Genomic DNA, 17037 nt, shown 5'->3' with positions numbered 1-17037 from the left:
TTTACACAGCGATTTAAAAAACGATAGGTTTGAGATGGGGGTATGGCTCAGTGATGAAGCATTTTCTGGTATTGCAAAGGTACTGGGTTGGATCCCCAGCACTGCTAAAAATAGGTTTTCCCAGAAGTTGGTGTCTGCCATGCACCTGTGGTCCCACTACTCAGAAGGCTAAGGCAGGAGGATGGCTTCAGCCCCAGGAGTTGGGCAAGATAATGGAGTGTGTAATCTAGTGAACCACATGAATAAATAAAAATATGCACATGTGTGCATTCCAAGCAGTACCAGAAAGGAAAGAGTTTGAAGTGGGGATCCATTAAGGAGGGGAATCTTGGAGCTGAGGATTGCAGTTTGTAGTTGGGTCCCAGGTAAGGATGAAGGGAAGACAGGTGTTACAGCTCATAAAATGACCTGCAGTTGGGTGAGAACCTGGTATTCTGTGGAAGTCTAAAGACCAGGCTCGTCAAACAGCAGCAAGGAGAATGACAGGAAATGAGGCTTGGACACCATCAAAAATATATGTGCAGGGCTGGGGGCATAGCTCAGTTGGTAAAGTGCTTGCCTTGCATGCACAAGGTCCTGGGTTCTAATCCCCAGCACCACACACACACACTTTTGTGTACACATGCAGTGAATTTTTAGTTTTATGTGGCCTCTGCACCTGTTTGGAGTAAGTTTTATTTCTTCCTCCTAGAAGCAGGGCTTAGTCACCCTTCACAGTTTCTAGTTCTCCACCTGCCCCCAGATCCTCAATGTGACCCATCCTGAAATCTGCCCTATGCAACAGCTTCCTGGTAACCATTTCCCTATAGGACAAAATCAAATAAACTGAAGTTCAGGTAATACATAGATAGTTCAACAGTCCGGAGTCTGATTGGTCAGTCTGTTTGGGGCATGATAGCAATTAGGACAATAGTTCATTCATAGCACAATGGAGTGATTCAGAAGTGTATCCAGCTTACTCAACCTGCCCTGACCCCACACCATGCTCCCAGGTGCTGCCCAGACACCTGAGTGACCGCCTCAGTCAGTCGTAGCTCCGAGCTCCTTCCTGTTCTCAACCCCACTGTCAGAACTGGCCACGGGAGACACATGTAGGCAACATGCTGGGCCGTAGGGGACAGCTTGTGACAGCTCACAGCCCCACGACTTCTGTCTTGCTCCTCACTCAACTAGTCCCAGTGGCTGACCCTTTCCCATGGGCCCTGCTGCTGTCTTTTCTCTGGTCTGTGAGGGACACACTGCTTCTGGAATGGATTGTCTTTTCTCCTTGTCCATCCTACCAGAACTAACTTCTTTTAGGGTAGGGGCTCTACTGGAGATTGGCTATCGCTGTGGAGATAAACTGGGCACAGGCCAGACCAGAGCCACAGGGGTGTCTGCCAGTATAAACCCAATTCCTGTAAGAGGGCCACTTGGTCACTGGTGGACACTTTAGGCATCAGGCCACCTGAAGGGCAAAGTGTCCTGTGAAAGACACTGCACACACCCATGCCACGCGCCTGAGCTCCCTCAGCACAGGGCCAGAGTTCACAGCCACTCTCTGGAGAGATACCTCAGGACAAATTAGCCTAAAGCATGACGTGGGGGGGACTTTTAAAGGGTACAGGGTTTCTTTTTGGGGTGATTAAAATGTTCTGAAATTGAAAAATGTTCTAAAATACTACATACTCAACATACTAAAAAACATTAAAATTGTCCAATTTTTTTTTCTTGTGATTCTGGGGATTGAACTCAGGGTGTCTCGCATTCTAGGTAAGTGCTCTGCCCTGAGCTCCACCCCAGCCCTGTTCACTGTGTTAAATTGGTGAATTGTAACTTTGAATAGATGAATCAAATCTCAATAAAGCTATTCCCCAAAATATTAGCCACAGTGATACCCTGGGAAGCAAGCACACTGGGAACTGCAGAAGCACAGGCAGAAGTCCTCCTGGTGGCAGATGGGTCGAGGTCCACTGTGAACTGGAAGAGCCTAGTCAATATCCATGACACCACAGCTTGGCCCATGTGCATTTGGGACTGGAGGCAGGTTGGTGTTCCAATCCTGTTAGGATTGATTCTGTTCTAACAGGGATGTGTGGACATAGCATGGTTTGATGGAGGCTCCATTCCACGGAAGGAAGAGGGACACTTAGAAGGTCTTGCAACTGCAATTTTATTTTCTTTTGTGAAAATAAACAACAGGGAGTTTAAATTGCTCCAAAACCCATAAAAACAAAATGAAATACACACAGAGAAAACACGTGAGGTGACGGGGAGGGCAGAGGGTCTTCTGGCTTTGGCAGATTGTGCTGGCGAGGGCCCAGGTGACAGCAGCTGGGCCGAGGGGTGGGGGGGACAACGGACAGGGACCTCTTCCTGGGAAGTGGCAGGCACCTGGAGTCCCTTTCAGTGCAGGGGTGGGGACGTCTCAGTGGCGCTCCTTCCCCCGGCTGTGGGGGTGGTGGGGGCTCTGTAGTGCTATGCCCCAGGACGGGAGCGGGGGTGCCGATGCAAACAGATCAGGCCCAGGTGTCTTGGCACATGGTCCCAGCCCTACTAGAGAATGCAACTGCAGGCTGAGCTTGTGACAAGATCATGGGCTAGGCAACAGGAGAGGCAGGATGGTTGAGATGGAGGCCCTGGGCGAGCCCTCCGGGCACTGGCAACCATGGGGATGTCCGGACACAGAGGTGAGGAGGTGAGGAGAGTGTGGACAGCGAGGAGCAGAAAGAGGCAGTGGAGGGCAGCTTCTGCCCAGCGCACCCACCGCAGCACAGGAGAGCAACACTACTAAGGAGTTCTTTCTTGTGAAATTTTTTTGTTTTGTTTTGTTTTGTTTGTTTTTTAAAAAAGCCTGAAGGTCGGCTACTGGTTACACCTATAAAACGTAAAGTGCTGTTGGTACCAGTCACTCTACTGAACAGTCCAGAGTGGTCAAATATTGACCAATAAAGTTTCCTTGGTTTTCTTTTGAGTTGTTTCTCCTCGATGAGTCACAGGAAAGCTTAGTGGGCAGACTTAGTGACCAAGGAGAGAGGCTGGGCCTGTAGTACAGGGAGGGCCTGGTGGGCGTGGAGTGTGGCAGGGAAGGATGGGGGAGAGGTCAGCAGAGCCGCAGGCATGGACCCCAGGGGCAGGGGCCGGGACAAGAGGGGCGGCTGGCTGCCCATCTGGCCAGAAGAGCTGGCTGCAGCCTTCGCAGAAAGGAAGGCTGCCGAATGGAGAGCCAGCTGGGCCCGGGTCTCAGGCTTGGTGGTGAGGGAGAGGGGCTGGGCCTGCTCTGAGTGGGTGGCCGCAGGGGCAGCTGGTGAAGCCAAGGCTGCGGACGGGGTTGCAGGGGAGTCCAGCATGCTGCCGTGGGAAGAGGCAGGGCTGTCGCAGGGCTTCTCGGGAGGCAGGTACTGGATGCACGGCTTCTTACTCTTGGAGACCAGAGCCCCTAGGAAGAAAGGCAAGAGTGTGAGCAGCAGTGGCCTGGGTGGGTAGAGGCTGAGGTGCCAGCCAGCTATGCACCTGCAGCTGGCCCTCTGGTTCCCCGGGCTCCACATCTGTGGGCTCAACCAACAGTGCACAGGAAATACACAGGAAAGTTCTGCACCGCACCTAGCACGTAGACCCTTCTCCCCTGCCCTGCTCCCTGAACAGTGCAGCATTTACAGGGCAGTGGACTTGCTGGGTGTCCCAGGTCACCTAGAGACAATATAAAGTGTACAGGAGGATGTGTGTGGGCTGTTTTACCCCAGGCGCTCCGGTGTCTGTGTCATGAGGGACCCTGGTATCTGCAGAGTGGAGGTGGCAGGCTGGTCCTTGAAACCTAGTCCCACTGACACTGTGGGACAATGGTAGTTTGGAAACAGGAATGCTTGTGGTGAGAAGCTGCAATCATAGTCCAGGCTGTCCAGACTAGGAACTTGCAGTTCAGAGACGGCGATGCCAGGGCAGACAAAGGCCCAGCCAGACCTGCAGGGATAGCTCAGGGGAGCCATCTCCTTCCTGTGGCTTCCGGGAGGCAGTGCCACTCCATTTGGTTTTAGTGCAATTGAAGGTGGTGTGCACTTGCTGAGAAGCATGGCACGTGAGTGGTCAAGTCATCTGTGTAGCCTGCACATACATGCACCCCTGAGCACATGGGCACGGAAATCATATAGACAAGGGGAAGGGAAGGAAGAAGGAAGAAGAGGGAGGCCAAAGCACTGTGGATGTTGAAAGCCGTTGTATGCTTGTACTGGCAGGAACACAAGAGGAGTGTGGCTAAATACTTTCACAGGGGAAGCTTCTCTGTGCTAGGTGATATTTTGGGTTAAAAATCTCTAAGTGGCTCTGAAACCAAACTGTTTCTTCTGGTGTGCAGCCAGAGAAACGTGGGAGGCAGCCCAGATCTACTGGGTCTGCTGATGAGTGGCGTGGCAGTCTGTGCCGTGCTGTCTTCCCGAGGACATTTCCAGGGTGATTTCAACCACGTTCATTTTTGCCTTCTGCACCAACCCTAGAACCTCGCCCCCAAGATGCCACTCAGCTGACCTGAAAAGTGCCTGGGCTTTGAAGAGACAAAGTCCCAGGACTCACCGTCTGCCTCCTGCACTTGCTGCTGCGACTGTGCCTGAGACAGCTGCTTTTCTCTCTTCCTCTTCTTTTTCTTACCCTGAAAAATATGGCAGAAGAAGAGCTGAATCAGGACAGAATAAGAGCAGCCTGGCAGGGTTGTGCAGGTCAGGGAAGCCGTGTGGGGGGAGGGGAGCTGCCCTCCTTCCCACTCAGGGGAGCACCCATCATTCTTGGACGGCCTTGACCCCTGCTCCTCCAGGTGGTTTTTCCATCTCTGTCCCTAGAACAGTGGTCCTCAATCTCTTTAGAAGGGTCCCAGTTGCCTCTGAAAATCTGACGTAGCTATGAATCCTCTTACCACAAAAAAAAAGCCACAAGGAATGTACATACAAAAGTCTGTCCAGCTTGAGGAAGTGTACAGACCTCTCTGAGGCCCACACACGGGTCTCTGAGACCTGTATGAGGAGCTCGTGTCTGGAGACCCTCTTGCTGCAGAGCCAGCACTGTGCCCAGTGGTAGAAATCACAGGTGGAGTCCAGTTCAAATGGGAAGGGCACAAACTTAAGTTTGTCCTCAGGCTATCTCGTGGACCTTCTGACAATTAAAACAGCTTTCTGATTTTTAGAGAAATGGGACCTTTTCCCTTGTCTTAAGAGTCCTCAATACGCAAAGTCACTTTTCTTCTCTCTGCCTCCTGCAGATGCTGCTCCTGGGGTTTGAGTGTCTCCCTGCACAGTGAGGGCACTCACATAGTTGTCCCGGGCTGACCAGGTTGGGTAGAGCTGGGAGTGAAGATGCCGTTCCTTCCGTGCCAGCTCATAGTACTTGGCCTGTTCTTCTCGAGACAGGTTGTGCCACTGAAGGAGAGAGGGCCAGAGATGTGATCCGAGCCCACAGGGCCTGGCCCAGGCCGCCTAGGGCAGGGCAGGTCTTACCTTTCTTCCCAGGATTTGGTTGATGGCTGCGCTTTCCTTCAGGGTACACTCAGCCACCACCTTGGCCCTCATCTCCTTCATGTACAGCATGAAGGCATTCAGAGGCTTCTTCACATGGGGCTTCTTCTCCTCCTCCTTCTTCACGGTGACTGGGGATTTCCTAGGGAGGCAGGCAGCTGCAGGTCAGCACCCTTACCTGGGTCCGGCTCCCCAGCCCTGCCAGCACAGAGAGCAGCTTGGATGCTAATTTCTGTCACCCACGGCTGCTGCAGCCCCTGAGCATCTTCCTCCCACAGTTCCCAACCTCCGAATAACCCCAATACCAAATTCTCTGCAAGTCCACCTGATGATCTCCTGGCAAAGGGACAGAGGGTGGGGAGAGCTGCTGCCTCCCAGGTGGGGCTCTCTGGGCAGAAGTGGGACTCTGCTGCCAGCACACTTCCCCTCTGCCTTTCCAGCCCTGGGAAGGAGGGGCCTCTGCTCCTCAGCTCTGCCATTGCTGCTGCCAGGAGTCCTTGAATGTACTGTCTGCTCTCATAGCCTCACAAATGTGGGCAGAAGAAGGCCGGGAAGGGAAGCTAAAAACCACACTGGGGCCTCTTTCAGCCTCTAGAACCTGTCTGTACCTCTTTCCTTTATGTGATAAGAGGTGCAGGAGGTCTTGAAGGAAGGGAACACAGATGATGAAGGGGACGGTCCCAAGGCAGGCCCTGGGTTGCTAGACAGGGTGACACCAGGAGGGAAACAAATGTCATTCCCCACCCAGGCTGCTGTCACTTACGCACTGGCTGCGGGGCTCAGACGGGGGGCTGCTGGTTCCTGCTTCACAATGGGGGAGACGATGGCTGGGTGGGGGATCCCTGAGGTGGGCAGGCCAGGATGGGCAGGAGCCACCATGTGAGGGGAGAACCGGCTGGAGACCAGGCTGTGCACCCGGGGAAAGCAAAGACAGGAACACAGGTGAGCATGCCACTTGGGCAACCAGTGGCTTCTTCCCTAGGGCAGTGGCATGAACAACCCCTACTGGGCAGAGATGGAGAGTGGAAGGGCACTGGTTGTCTTCTGGAAAATCAGTTTTGGGAACACCTAATAATACTCCTCTGTCCCAACACATAGGTCAGCCAAATCTGGTGCTGGACACAGGTGGGTTGAAAAACAAAGAAGTTGCCCAGTGTGGTGGTGCAGGCCTGTAAACCCAGAGACTATCATGAGTTCAAAGCCAGCCTCAGCAACCTTGTGAGGCCCTTAAGCAACTTAGGGAAACATTGTCTCAAAATAAAAAACCAAAAGGACTGGGATGTGGCTCTGTGTTCAAGCACCCCTGGGTTCAATCCCTGGTACTAAAAAAAAAAAAGCAAAAGTTGTATGGGATCAGAGGGCAGGGTGCAGGAGGAACTGACTCCACCCTGGGTTGTTCAGGAGGGGCTGACTCCGCCCTGGGTTGTGCAAAGGGGGGAGTGCAGAAAGGGCTGACCCCGCCCTAGGTTGTAGGAGGGCGGGGCGCGGGAGCAGGCTCCGCCCTGGGTTGTGCAGAGAGCTGGGAACAGGAGCAGGTTCTGCCCTGGGTTGTGCAGAGGGTGGGGCGCAGGAGCAGGCTCCACCCTGGGTTGTACAGTGGGCGGGGCACAGCCTCCTGTGTGGGTAGTACTATCTCCACCATTGGAGGACCCATTACCAGGTAGCCAGGTAGAATGACCAGTGGGACAGAAATTGCCTTTTACAGTCTCCTGACATCATCTCAAGAAAAATGAATCTCAAGGCAGGAGGGTAGGGGCCGGGGCTGTGAGATTCTCAGAGAGATGGGAGCCAATAAACCTGTGGCTTCCACCTCTTGGGGCTGAAGAGGGAGCTCGAGGCAGGCTGTCCAAGACAGAGCGGAGTTGGGGGTGGCCCCAGGCCTTCTCATCAGCTGACAAGGGAAGGCTGGGCCTGTTCAGGCGAGGCACTGACGTCGCTTCCAGCTCGAGGCCCAGCCTAGGACTCACCTGGACATGGAGGCGTTCATGGCGAGGGCGGGGTATGGGTGCCGAAAGCCACCGGGAGGAAGGGAGTACATGGGCTGTCCTTGCCTGCAGGGGCCAGGGACAAGGACATCTGCTCAGCTCTTGGTAAAGTTCATGCGGGGGTGATGGGCTAGGGGAGGCACGGGGTAGGAGCAAGGAGGTCTGTGGAGAGGATGAGGGTAAGAAGGCCGCGGCTTTCCTTACTGTGGGACGAGCCAGCCGAGGGGGTGGGGGATTTGTCCGACAGCTCCAGGAGACAGCGGGTAATACGGTGAGAGCTCCGATGGGTGAGGGGGCCGGGGGATTCCTGCTTCCCAAGAGCCATGTGTCAGACTGGCCTCACCCACCCTGGCAGCTTAAAAAGCATCAGGAACACCCCTCCCCCCCCCCCATTGCGCTTGGCTGCTCCCTCCCCTTGGCCAGCCAGCTGGGGCTGACTCATCTGCTCTGTATCTCCTGGGTCTAGTCTCTGGGCCACAGTAGTTTCCCACTGGAAGGACACCACCAGCATCTTTAAGGGTACCAGGAAGTCCTGACAGATAGCCCTGACATCCCGAGTCATCAGTTAACTGACTTTTAGAAAATCTGCCTCATTTCCAGAGAAATAAACTTTGGATTTCTTTTTCGCTTGGGTGTGTGGAGCTGGGGATTGGACCCAAGGCTTTCCTTGAGGTAGCCACACCGTAGCCCTAAACTCTGGATTTCTATTCCACATTTGCCCTCATTATCTGCAACTTTAGGAATCATTATTTCTCCCAAGGTGGATCCAAACCTGCTTTGAGCCATGACTGTCGTGGAGCCTGTGGCTCCCTGGGTGACTCCTTCCTGCGCCTCACCTTACTGGTTCAGGTGATTCTACCTGAATGCTCCCAGACTAGGCACAGGTTGTGGTTCAGGGAGTCAGAGCCTGCAGCTGGCTGGATTTTGACAGAGCAACCCAGATATTCACTGTGGGGCCAGGCCCTGTGTCCTAAGATGGCCCGAGGACAGCCCAGGAGAAAGCAGAGCAGGCTAAAGGAGCGGGTGGGTCATGAGACTCCTGCAAGCCAGGGACACCAATTGAATGAAGGTCTGCCTCATTTGAAGCTACAATGTCCCCAAAGAAAAAGCCCATCAGAGCGCTACCTGTGTGACACCTCACCTGTCTTTGGATCAATCTCCGGGGAGAGGTGCGTGGGAGGGGAGCCAGGGGAGAAGTGGTCCCTGCTGTAGGTGATGAGGGGCGTCAACGGGTGCATATGATGCGGGTGCTGAACAACAGGGACTTTATTAGACTGAAAGACAAAGAAGAGAGACTGGGACCAGCTGCCTGCCAGCTGGGAGTGACCAGTTGTTATTTCCTAAGTAGAGTGCATGCCAGGTATTTCCCTGTGACATTCCATTCAGTCCTCACCACAGCCTTGGAGAGGAGGAAGCCACAGGATGAGAGGGGGTCACACCCTCCCTGAGAGACCTTACCCAAAGCACCTGTCCTCACCCCTTCGCACGTACTATATGCGCTATATGTTGGTGGCTCAGTTATTGAGGGTGCTGGGTAATCTCAGTAACTCTGAAAGGGCTCCAGCCCTTGTCCCACCTGGCAAGAAGCTGTATCACCCCGACACGAGGAAACAGATCAGGAAGGTTAGATGACTAGACCCAGGCACAGAGCAAGCAAGCAATAGAAGTGGGGCTCCCCTCGCACTATGTGGCTCTGCCAAACCAGAGTGCTTTTCCCCACACCAGCGGCCTCCCAAGAACCCACGCAAACATCTGTCAGGGAGAAGGGACAGTTATGTATCTATTGGTAGTGGGGAGTGAACCCAGGCTGCTTTACCACTGAGCTATATGTCCAGTCCTTTTGACTTTTTTGGTAGCAGGAATTAAATTCAGGGGCACACACTGGACCACTGAGCCACATCCCCAGCCCTTTTTTTTTTTTTTGTATTTTATTTAGAGACAGGGTCTCAATGAATTGCTTAGAGCCTTGATTTTTGCTGAGGCTGGCTTTGAACTCATGATCCTCCTGTCTCAGCCTCCTGAGCTGGTGGGATTACAGGTGTGCGCCATGTGCCTGGCTTACTTTTTATTTTGAGACAGGGTCTCACTAAGTGGCTGAGGCTGGCCTTAAATTTGCAATTCTCCAGCCTCAGCCTCGAGTCACTGGGATATAGGCATGGCCACTGTACCCAGCAACATTCAGTTTTTTCTTTTTCTTTTATTTATTTAAAGTTATAAGTGGAGGAGTTTTTTACAAAAGAGATTTGTAAAAGAGACCATCTGGAGGTAGCCCTGGGGCTAGAACTCTAGACAGCTGTTCTGCATGTCTGAATCTGTGGATTCTAAGCCTTTATTCCTTTCATAGGATGTGTGTTTGCTCATAATGCAAACACCTGTGCACTCCCTAGGCGCCCATGAGGACAATCAGACAACCGCAGAGAACAGTCACCAGGGGGTGGGCACAGGACCTGCTGGTGGGAACACCCTCCACCTTCCCCTCAACAACTTCCTGTCCCCTGGGGTGGGCTCATGTGATGCTGCACAACAATTTAAAACATTTTCTTCCTACTGTTGTCACCTGTTCACTTACTGGTTGTTGTCAATGTCTCTACACACAAGAACACATAACACAAAGGAAAGTATAAAAAATAATTCTAGGATCACTTTCTAGGAACTCAACGCATCTAAATGATGTATTTGGGTTTCTTGGAAACAACTTGGTCAAAAGAATGATTTTGGTGTAAAAAAATGCAGCAGAATTCCCAGACAGAAAGTAAGTGATAATTACACAGAAAAAAAAAAAAAATATATATATATATATATATATATATATATATATATATATATTTTTTTTTTTTTTAAGTGCTAGGGATTGAACCTGGGGCCTTGAGCACTTAAGTGATCTGCCACTGAGCTACATTCCCAGGTCTTTTTTTTTTTTTCTTTGAGAGAGAGAGAGAGAGAGAGAGAGAGAGAGAATGAATTTTTTAATATTTATTTTTTAGTTTTTTTGTCAGACACAACATCTTTGTTTGTATGTGGTGCTGAGGATTGAACCCGGGCCGCACGCATGCCAGGCGAGCGCGATACCGCTTGAGCCACATCCCCAGGTCTTTATTCTTTTTATTTTGATATAGAGACTTGCTAAGTTGTAGAGGCTGACCTCAAACTTGAGATCCTCATGTCTCGGCCTCATGAGTTGCTGGCATTACAGGTGACAGTTAAAAAAATTCGTAAATTATCACTTTAAAAAAAGATTAGTGGGTGTGGGGTGCACCCTCGTAATTCCATTGACTCAGGAGCCTGATGTAGGAGGATCGCAAGTTCGAAGCCAGACTCTCAGCCACTTAGTGAGACCCTGTCTCAAAGAAAAAAAAATAAGGCTGGGGATATGAGTGATAAAGCATCTCTGGGTTCAATCCCCAGTATAAAAACAAAAGAACAAAAAACAAACAATAACAACAAAAAACTTAAATAGTAACACATCAAAATGTGAACAGTAGTTATGTTGGAGATAGAACTGAGTGGTTTTTATTTTTTAAAAGAATTTACCTTTATTTATCTTTATTTTTTTTTTATTAGTGCTGAGGATTAGACCCAGTGCCTCACCCATGCTAGGCAAATGCTCTACCACTGAGCCACAACCCCAGCCCATAAGTGATTCTTATTTTCATGTTTATATTTTCCTATTTTACTTTATTACCTAAAAACATATACTTTGATAATGTTGGCCAAACTGTATTGTTATATTGTGTGCATGTAACAACAAATCCCACCATCATGTACAATTGTAATGCACAAATAAAAATATATCGAAAGGGGCTGGAGTTGTAGCTGATAGTGGCGTACTTCCCTAGCACGTGTGAGGCACTGGGTTCAATCCTCAGCACCACATAAAAATAAATAAAATAAAGGTATGGTGTCCATCTACAACTAATATATATATATATATATATATATATATATATATATATATATATATATGATAATATGTAAGAAAAGGGAAAAATTAAAAGAGTAAAAAAGAATATAAAAAATTCAAAGTATTGAATAGCACAAATTTTCTAAGAACTACAAGCTACATCAGAAAGCACATTTAGAAAACACAATCACCATTTAATCTGCTCATCATTTTGGTACCTCCTGCTGTTGAGACCGCCCACCCACGGTGCTTGACACTTATCCAGCTCATCCTGAGCACTTTGCAGCATCACGTGCGGTTGAGCTGGTCTTGGCAGCTGTGGCAAACAGCACTAGCCCTGGCCGACTCTAAGCAAGCCTGAGGCCCAGGTGGGCTCACCCATAGGCTGAGTTACCACCGCTCCCCACTAGGTGTCGCCAGGGTCCGGAGAGTGAGCTAGGAGAGGTGGGAGGCAGATAAGCCAGGACTCCTCTAGAGGCCAGCCAGGGCGGGTCTACCAGGCTGCTCTCAGTGAAGGTCCTGCCCTGTGCCAGCTCAGCTGCCACCAGGGGCAGGACATCCACAGCGTGAACTCAGGGGCAGGAGTACACGCTCTCCTAGTGAGTGGCCCAGTCCAGATCTTTGTGCCCAGAGAGAGCGCCTCAACGCCATCTGGGACCCAGTTTATTCCTGAAGTCATGAGGGACACTACTTCTGGTCCAGGCATCTGTGGTCCAGTTCATCTGCATTTAGAACTCTTTAAATCCCTGGCTCCCAGGGACGTGGCCCCTTTCCCACCCCTCAGGACTTACTCTGAAGCCAAAGGAAAGGTGACTGCGCAGGGCTCTGGGCCACCCTGACCTGCTGCCTGCCCACCTTCAACAGTCTACTGGGAGGCCTCCACAAAGCCACCTGAAGGGCCTGTGCTTTTCTCTTAACCCAGCTCCAGAGATCAGAGGTAAAAGGGTGTGCCTCACAAGGAAGCCGCTGGCTTGGGGGACATAGGCCAGTGGACTGGTGGCTCTACCTGGTGAAGACTGTCTGTCTCCTCACAGCCAGTCTTCCACTACCAGCAGAGATGATGTTCTCTTCTCTCCACGGGGGGGGGGGGGGGGGGTGCTTGCCACTGAGCCACACCCTCACCCCTTTTTGGGTCTCACTTACTTGCCTAGGCTGGCCTTGAACTTGTGATCCTCCTGCCTCAGCCTCCTGGGTGGCTGGGATCACAGGCAAGGCTGCCACGCCTGGCCTCCAGCTTCTTCATCAGTGTGACCAGTGGCACAAATTTTATTTTCCACAACGTCAATTCTGCTGTATGCAGAGATTAATGAACTAGGAGATGTGAATAAGAATTTCAGAGGGGCCAAAGCTCAGTAGTAGAAACTAAGAGAAGGACTGACGTGGGTGAAAAGTCACGGATGCCAGTTGACCCAGGGCCTCAGTGTGCTGCAAGCACTTGCTCATCACCAAGGAGAAGACAGCACTGCAGAGAAGTTGCACCCCTAACCAAGCATGTGGCCAACATCTCCCCCCTGGACAGATGGGCAGGGCAGGATAGGGCGCAACATAGCCATTGCTGCTCCTGGCCAGAAAGCATGGCCTGAGTAGGAGTGGGCAGAGACTCAGCAAGGCCCGGGGAGGGGCACTCTGCAAGATGGCTGGCCAGTACCTCTCGAAAACCCAGAAGGTCAAGAAGGGCAGGGGAGGGTAAGGAACTGTGCTGAGACCAAAGACACTGTCCACTGCAGCGCAGGAGCCTGGCCAGACACCACACCAGGGCTGACACAGGCCGACCTCCCAGTCTACCTGGCAGTGCGTGGGTAGGTAAGGGGAAATGTTAGCGTGTCTTTCTTGATTCTGAAACTGTACTGTGCTCATGTTAAGAGAACGTCTTTGTTCTTAAGAAATTATACATATATATTTTTCAGTACTGGGATTGAAGCCAGGGTGCTCTACCATTGTGCTCCATTCCTAGCCCTTCTTGCTTTTTGAGACAAGGTCCTGCTGAGTCGTCCAGCTGGCCCCAAACCTTCTACCCCGCTTCCTCAGAATCCAGAGTAGCTGGGGTCACAGGTGCGCCAGCCCCTCCAGCACGGGGTACAGTTTTTGAAGGGAAAGGCCAGCGCATGTCTAATTTGAGAACTGCATGCCAGGCTGCGCTGGTCTCATGGCGGGAGCCGAGGAGGGGAGATGTGGTCCTTAGGGAGCGTCAGGCATGGGCTTGGCAGCCAGCAGTGTGACAGGAAGCTCTGCGCTCTGCTTCTGAGAACCACCCAGTGATGCTCCCACACTGAAAAGGAGCCATTGCAGACAGTGGCCCTGCAGGAGGTTCTGAGTTGTCCCCAGCCAGCAGCAGCTGCACCACCTGGGACTTACTGGAATGCCAATTCCCAGGTCCCGTCCCACCCAGACCGACTGAATTAAACTCCAAGAGTGGAGCCCAGGAGAGTGTGCACACTGCAGTCAAGGGCTCCAAGTCTAGGCCCCTGCTCATGCAGGCCAGTACTCCACCAGGTGGAGGTGTGTGTTACTGAGCTCTCTAGAAGATTCTGGTGGCTGCTGAAGACAGGGTCACTGTCCTAGAAGCCAAGCTGGAATTGCAGGGAGTGTCTCCGACCCCATTCTCAGGCCACACCTGCTTCCATCAGCAGCCTCAGGGGTGGGGGGCCTAGATCTTTGGCCTAAGGAGCCCCTCTATGCTGGTTCCAACACCTGCTCAAGAGGGTGAGTCCCTGCTTGGTGCAGAAGGACCTGAGATACTGCCAGAGGGTCTTCCTAGTGCCGAGGAATGGCAGTGGTAGCTCTAATCTTGATCTTGCTGAAGACACTAAAATTTGGCAGGAAGTAAATGAGCACCATTGTTGATATATGTAATAATTTATTACTGTTCAGAGAATGTTCCAGAAAGAATTCTAAATGCTGAAGGAGATTGATAAATCAAGATGTGGTGACACGAGTGACAGTTTGAGATTTATTTATAACCCTTCCTTCCCTTGCCATTGATATTAGGCTGTCTTACGATGTACTCTTGAAGCCAGATTTAAAGTTAGGTAGTCAGTGTAGTTAGGTAAATTGGGTCTAATATCCAGTGAAATCTAAAATGGAGGCCATGTAGAGAATGAATTTCCGGAAAAGTTGAGCAACTCTTGGAATGTTAATGAAGCCCAGGAAACAGCCCCCAACAGATTTGAAGATAGCCCATCCCAAAGAAATGTTAATGAACAGCAAACTTGACTGGGAAATGCCCAGATTACTTCTTTGGCCCACCTGTGTCCCAACCCTTTGGACCTTCCCACCTACATTCCATCACCAAAAACTATAAAAAGGGGAACACATTCGCCCTTCAAGGGATTCCACCTCTTGGGTCCCCTTCTTCTTCCGGGAGAGGTCTTTTCTGCTGTTCTTTTTTTTTAAAATTTATTTATTTTTAGTTCTCGGCGGACACAACATCTTTGTTGGTATGTGGTGCTGAGTATCGAACCCGGGCCGCACGCATGCCAGGAGCCACATCCCCAGCCCTTTTCTGCTGTTCTTTAATAAACTTCTAATTTTCCATTCTGACCTTGCCTCAGCGTGCTCCTCTGGTGTTATTCTTCAACATTGGGGAAGCAAGGACTCATCAGTCGCTGTTGACCAGTCACTGGTCAACAGCGGTAACACTCTGACCAGGGGAACATGAGCAGGTGACAGGAAGTGTTAAAGATGCTTTCCTTCTTGTGTGTCTGCCACATGAGAAGGGGCAGACACTGGTTCCGGGTTTTGGAAGCCACGTGGAGGAAAGCTGAACCCCATTCTTACCCTACAAGAGCCACTTCGCTGACTCATACACCAGAAACAGAAGTGCTTGTTGGAAGTGTGGGGAGAGATATTTGACAAATTGTGTTGTTTTGAGAGATATTGACAAATTGTATTGTGTGCATGTATAAATTATGTACAACTCTAATGCACCAATACAAAAATAAGAGCTGGCATTGTGGTGCACGACTGTCATCCCAGCGGCTCTGGAGGCTGAGACAGGAGGGTCACAAGTTCAAAGCCAGCCTCAGCAAAAGTGAAGCACTAAGCAACTCAGTGAGACACTGTCTCTAAATGAAATACAAAATAGGGCTGGGAATATGGCTCAGTGGTGGAATGCCCCTGAGATCAATCCCAGGTACCCAAGAACAACAACAAAAAATTAGGGGGTGGGGGGAAAAAAGCACTTGTCATTGCAAGCTGTGGAATCATTTGTTACACAACACTTGTCAAAGAAATAGCTGACAATTTATAAATTCTACAAAGATTTCCAAAAACAATTTTTGGAAAATACAAAAAAGTATAATGAATGACACCCCAACCCCAATTTTCAACCTAGAATTAATTGGTTCTTATAATTTTTTTTGTTGTATTCTTTTTACTCAAAAAAGCATAGAGGGGCTCTGAGGTAGAGCGCTCGCCTAGCATGTGTGAGGCACTGGGTTCAAACCTCACCACCACATAAAGATAAAAAGGGTTGGGTGTGTGTCTTAAGTTGACTGTTGAGGGAAACATGGAGGTGGCAGGTGTGTCTAGTGGGGCTTCAGAAACAGAAGCAGGACATGCTGTTGGACACTGGCAGGACTCTGGTGACACTGGCTCCACAGTGGGCAGGACCTGGCTGGAAGGGTACTGTGTTCTGGTGTAACAGGTGGAGCTCTGAGTGATGGATTTGAGAACTTAACAGAGGGGGTTTTCTAAGCACTGTGCTGAAGGTGTGGCTTGGTTTTTCTTCCCCAATTAACAGTAAAATGTGAGAGAAAGATAAATTGAAGGAATTTTTATTCAAGAAGGAACCAGAACTTGAAGATTTGTAAATTCTCAGCCTATTCTTATGGCAAAAAAGGGAGACAGTGTATTCTGCAGAGAACACCCAGGGAATGGCTGGACAGTCGCCTGGCAGATCGTGGGTGTGACCTGTGGCCCAGAGACCACCTCAACACTTCTTGGGCTGGGAAAAGGACAGGGCAAAATGACGGAAGGCTGTCAGGCTTTGGGGACTGCCCAGGACGGGCCATGGCCACCTGGCTGTGAACCAAAGGGAGGAAGGACCTGAGGGCTGGGGGGAGAGGGTGTACTGGGGCACTGGCCTCCAGAACACAGCCCTCCCTTCACTGGACATCCTGACAGGTGCAGGGTAGGTAACTGAGCCTGATGTGGTCTCTGTTGGGTGTGGCTGTATGCTGGAAGGGCCTGTGTTGGCAAGGCCTGGCCAGGCACAGTGCTCCAGGGAGGGAGTGGAGGGGGCAGGGGACAGCACCTGCAGCAGCCAGGGTCTGTCCACAGGGTGGATAAACTGTGAGCAGCGAGGTTAGTGATCCTGTACTGGAAATAGTTACTTATGAAATATCCTTGTTCCTGGGTTTTCAGAGCTGCCTAGAACAGTAGAAATACAAGAAGCAGTGACGGAACTCCAGCTGCCCTCTGGGTAATGGCCGGTTTGTGCACAAGTCCTCATGGACACCCCACCTGACCCACGCAGCCTCCCTGGGTACCTGGCAGTTTTCCTCATCTGCCTCCTTCCCAGGTCAGACCTCTTATTAAACCATTTTACCCTTGATTCTCTAGCAAATTCCCATCATCCAGTGTCTAATTTCTCTAAACCATCCAGGGTCCAACCTGCCACCTCCCAGAGGCCTGCCCAGGAGGCTGGGGTGCCTCAGGGCCTCCCTCCACTCTG

The 17037-nt window shown here is 50.9% G+C and overlaps 1 protein-coding gene across 2 annotated transcripts in view; it reads right to left on the bottom strand.

Moving 5' to 3' along the window:
* Positions 1-2136: 2136 nt before the first annotated feature.
* The window catches only part of Tcf7l1 (transcription factor 7 like 1), a 112371-nt gene continuing 97470 nt past the window's right edge, over positions 2137-17037 (bottom strand). For both annotated transcript variants that reach the window (XM_046455922.2, XM_046455921.2), the window contains 8 exons: positions 8604-8736; positions 7667-7769; positions 7445-7528; positions 6241-6384; positions 5460-5619; positions 5274-5381; positions 4546-4621; positions 2137-3418 (listed from right to left, as the gene is read on the bottom strand). In XM_046455922.2, the coding sequence (XP_046311878.1) occupies positions 2985-3418; positions 4546-4621; positions 5274-5381; positions 5460-5619; positions 6241-6384; positions 7445-7528; positions 7667-7769; positions 8604-8736 (1242 nt within the window). In that variant the 3' untranslated portion in view covers positions 2137-2984. The remainder of the gene's footprint in view (positions 3419-4545; positions 4622-5273; positions 5382-5459; positions 5620-6240; positions 6385-7444; positions 7529-7666; positions 7770-8603; positions 8737-17037) is intronic.

Source organism: Marmota monax, unplaced genomic scaffold (assembly GCF_021218885.2).
Source record: "Marmota monax isolate L192 unplaced genomic scaffold, Marmota_monax_Labrador192_F-V1.1 WCK01_AAM20220418_F8-fsc00238, whole genome shotgun sequence".
NCBI classification, from domain to species: Eukaryota; Metazoa; Chordata; class Mammalia; order Rodentia; family Sciuridae; genus Marmota; species Marmota monax.
Note: the sequence above shows the minus strand (reverse complement) of the source record. Positions and strands in the feature narration are given on the sequence as shown.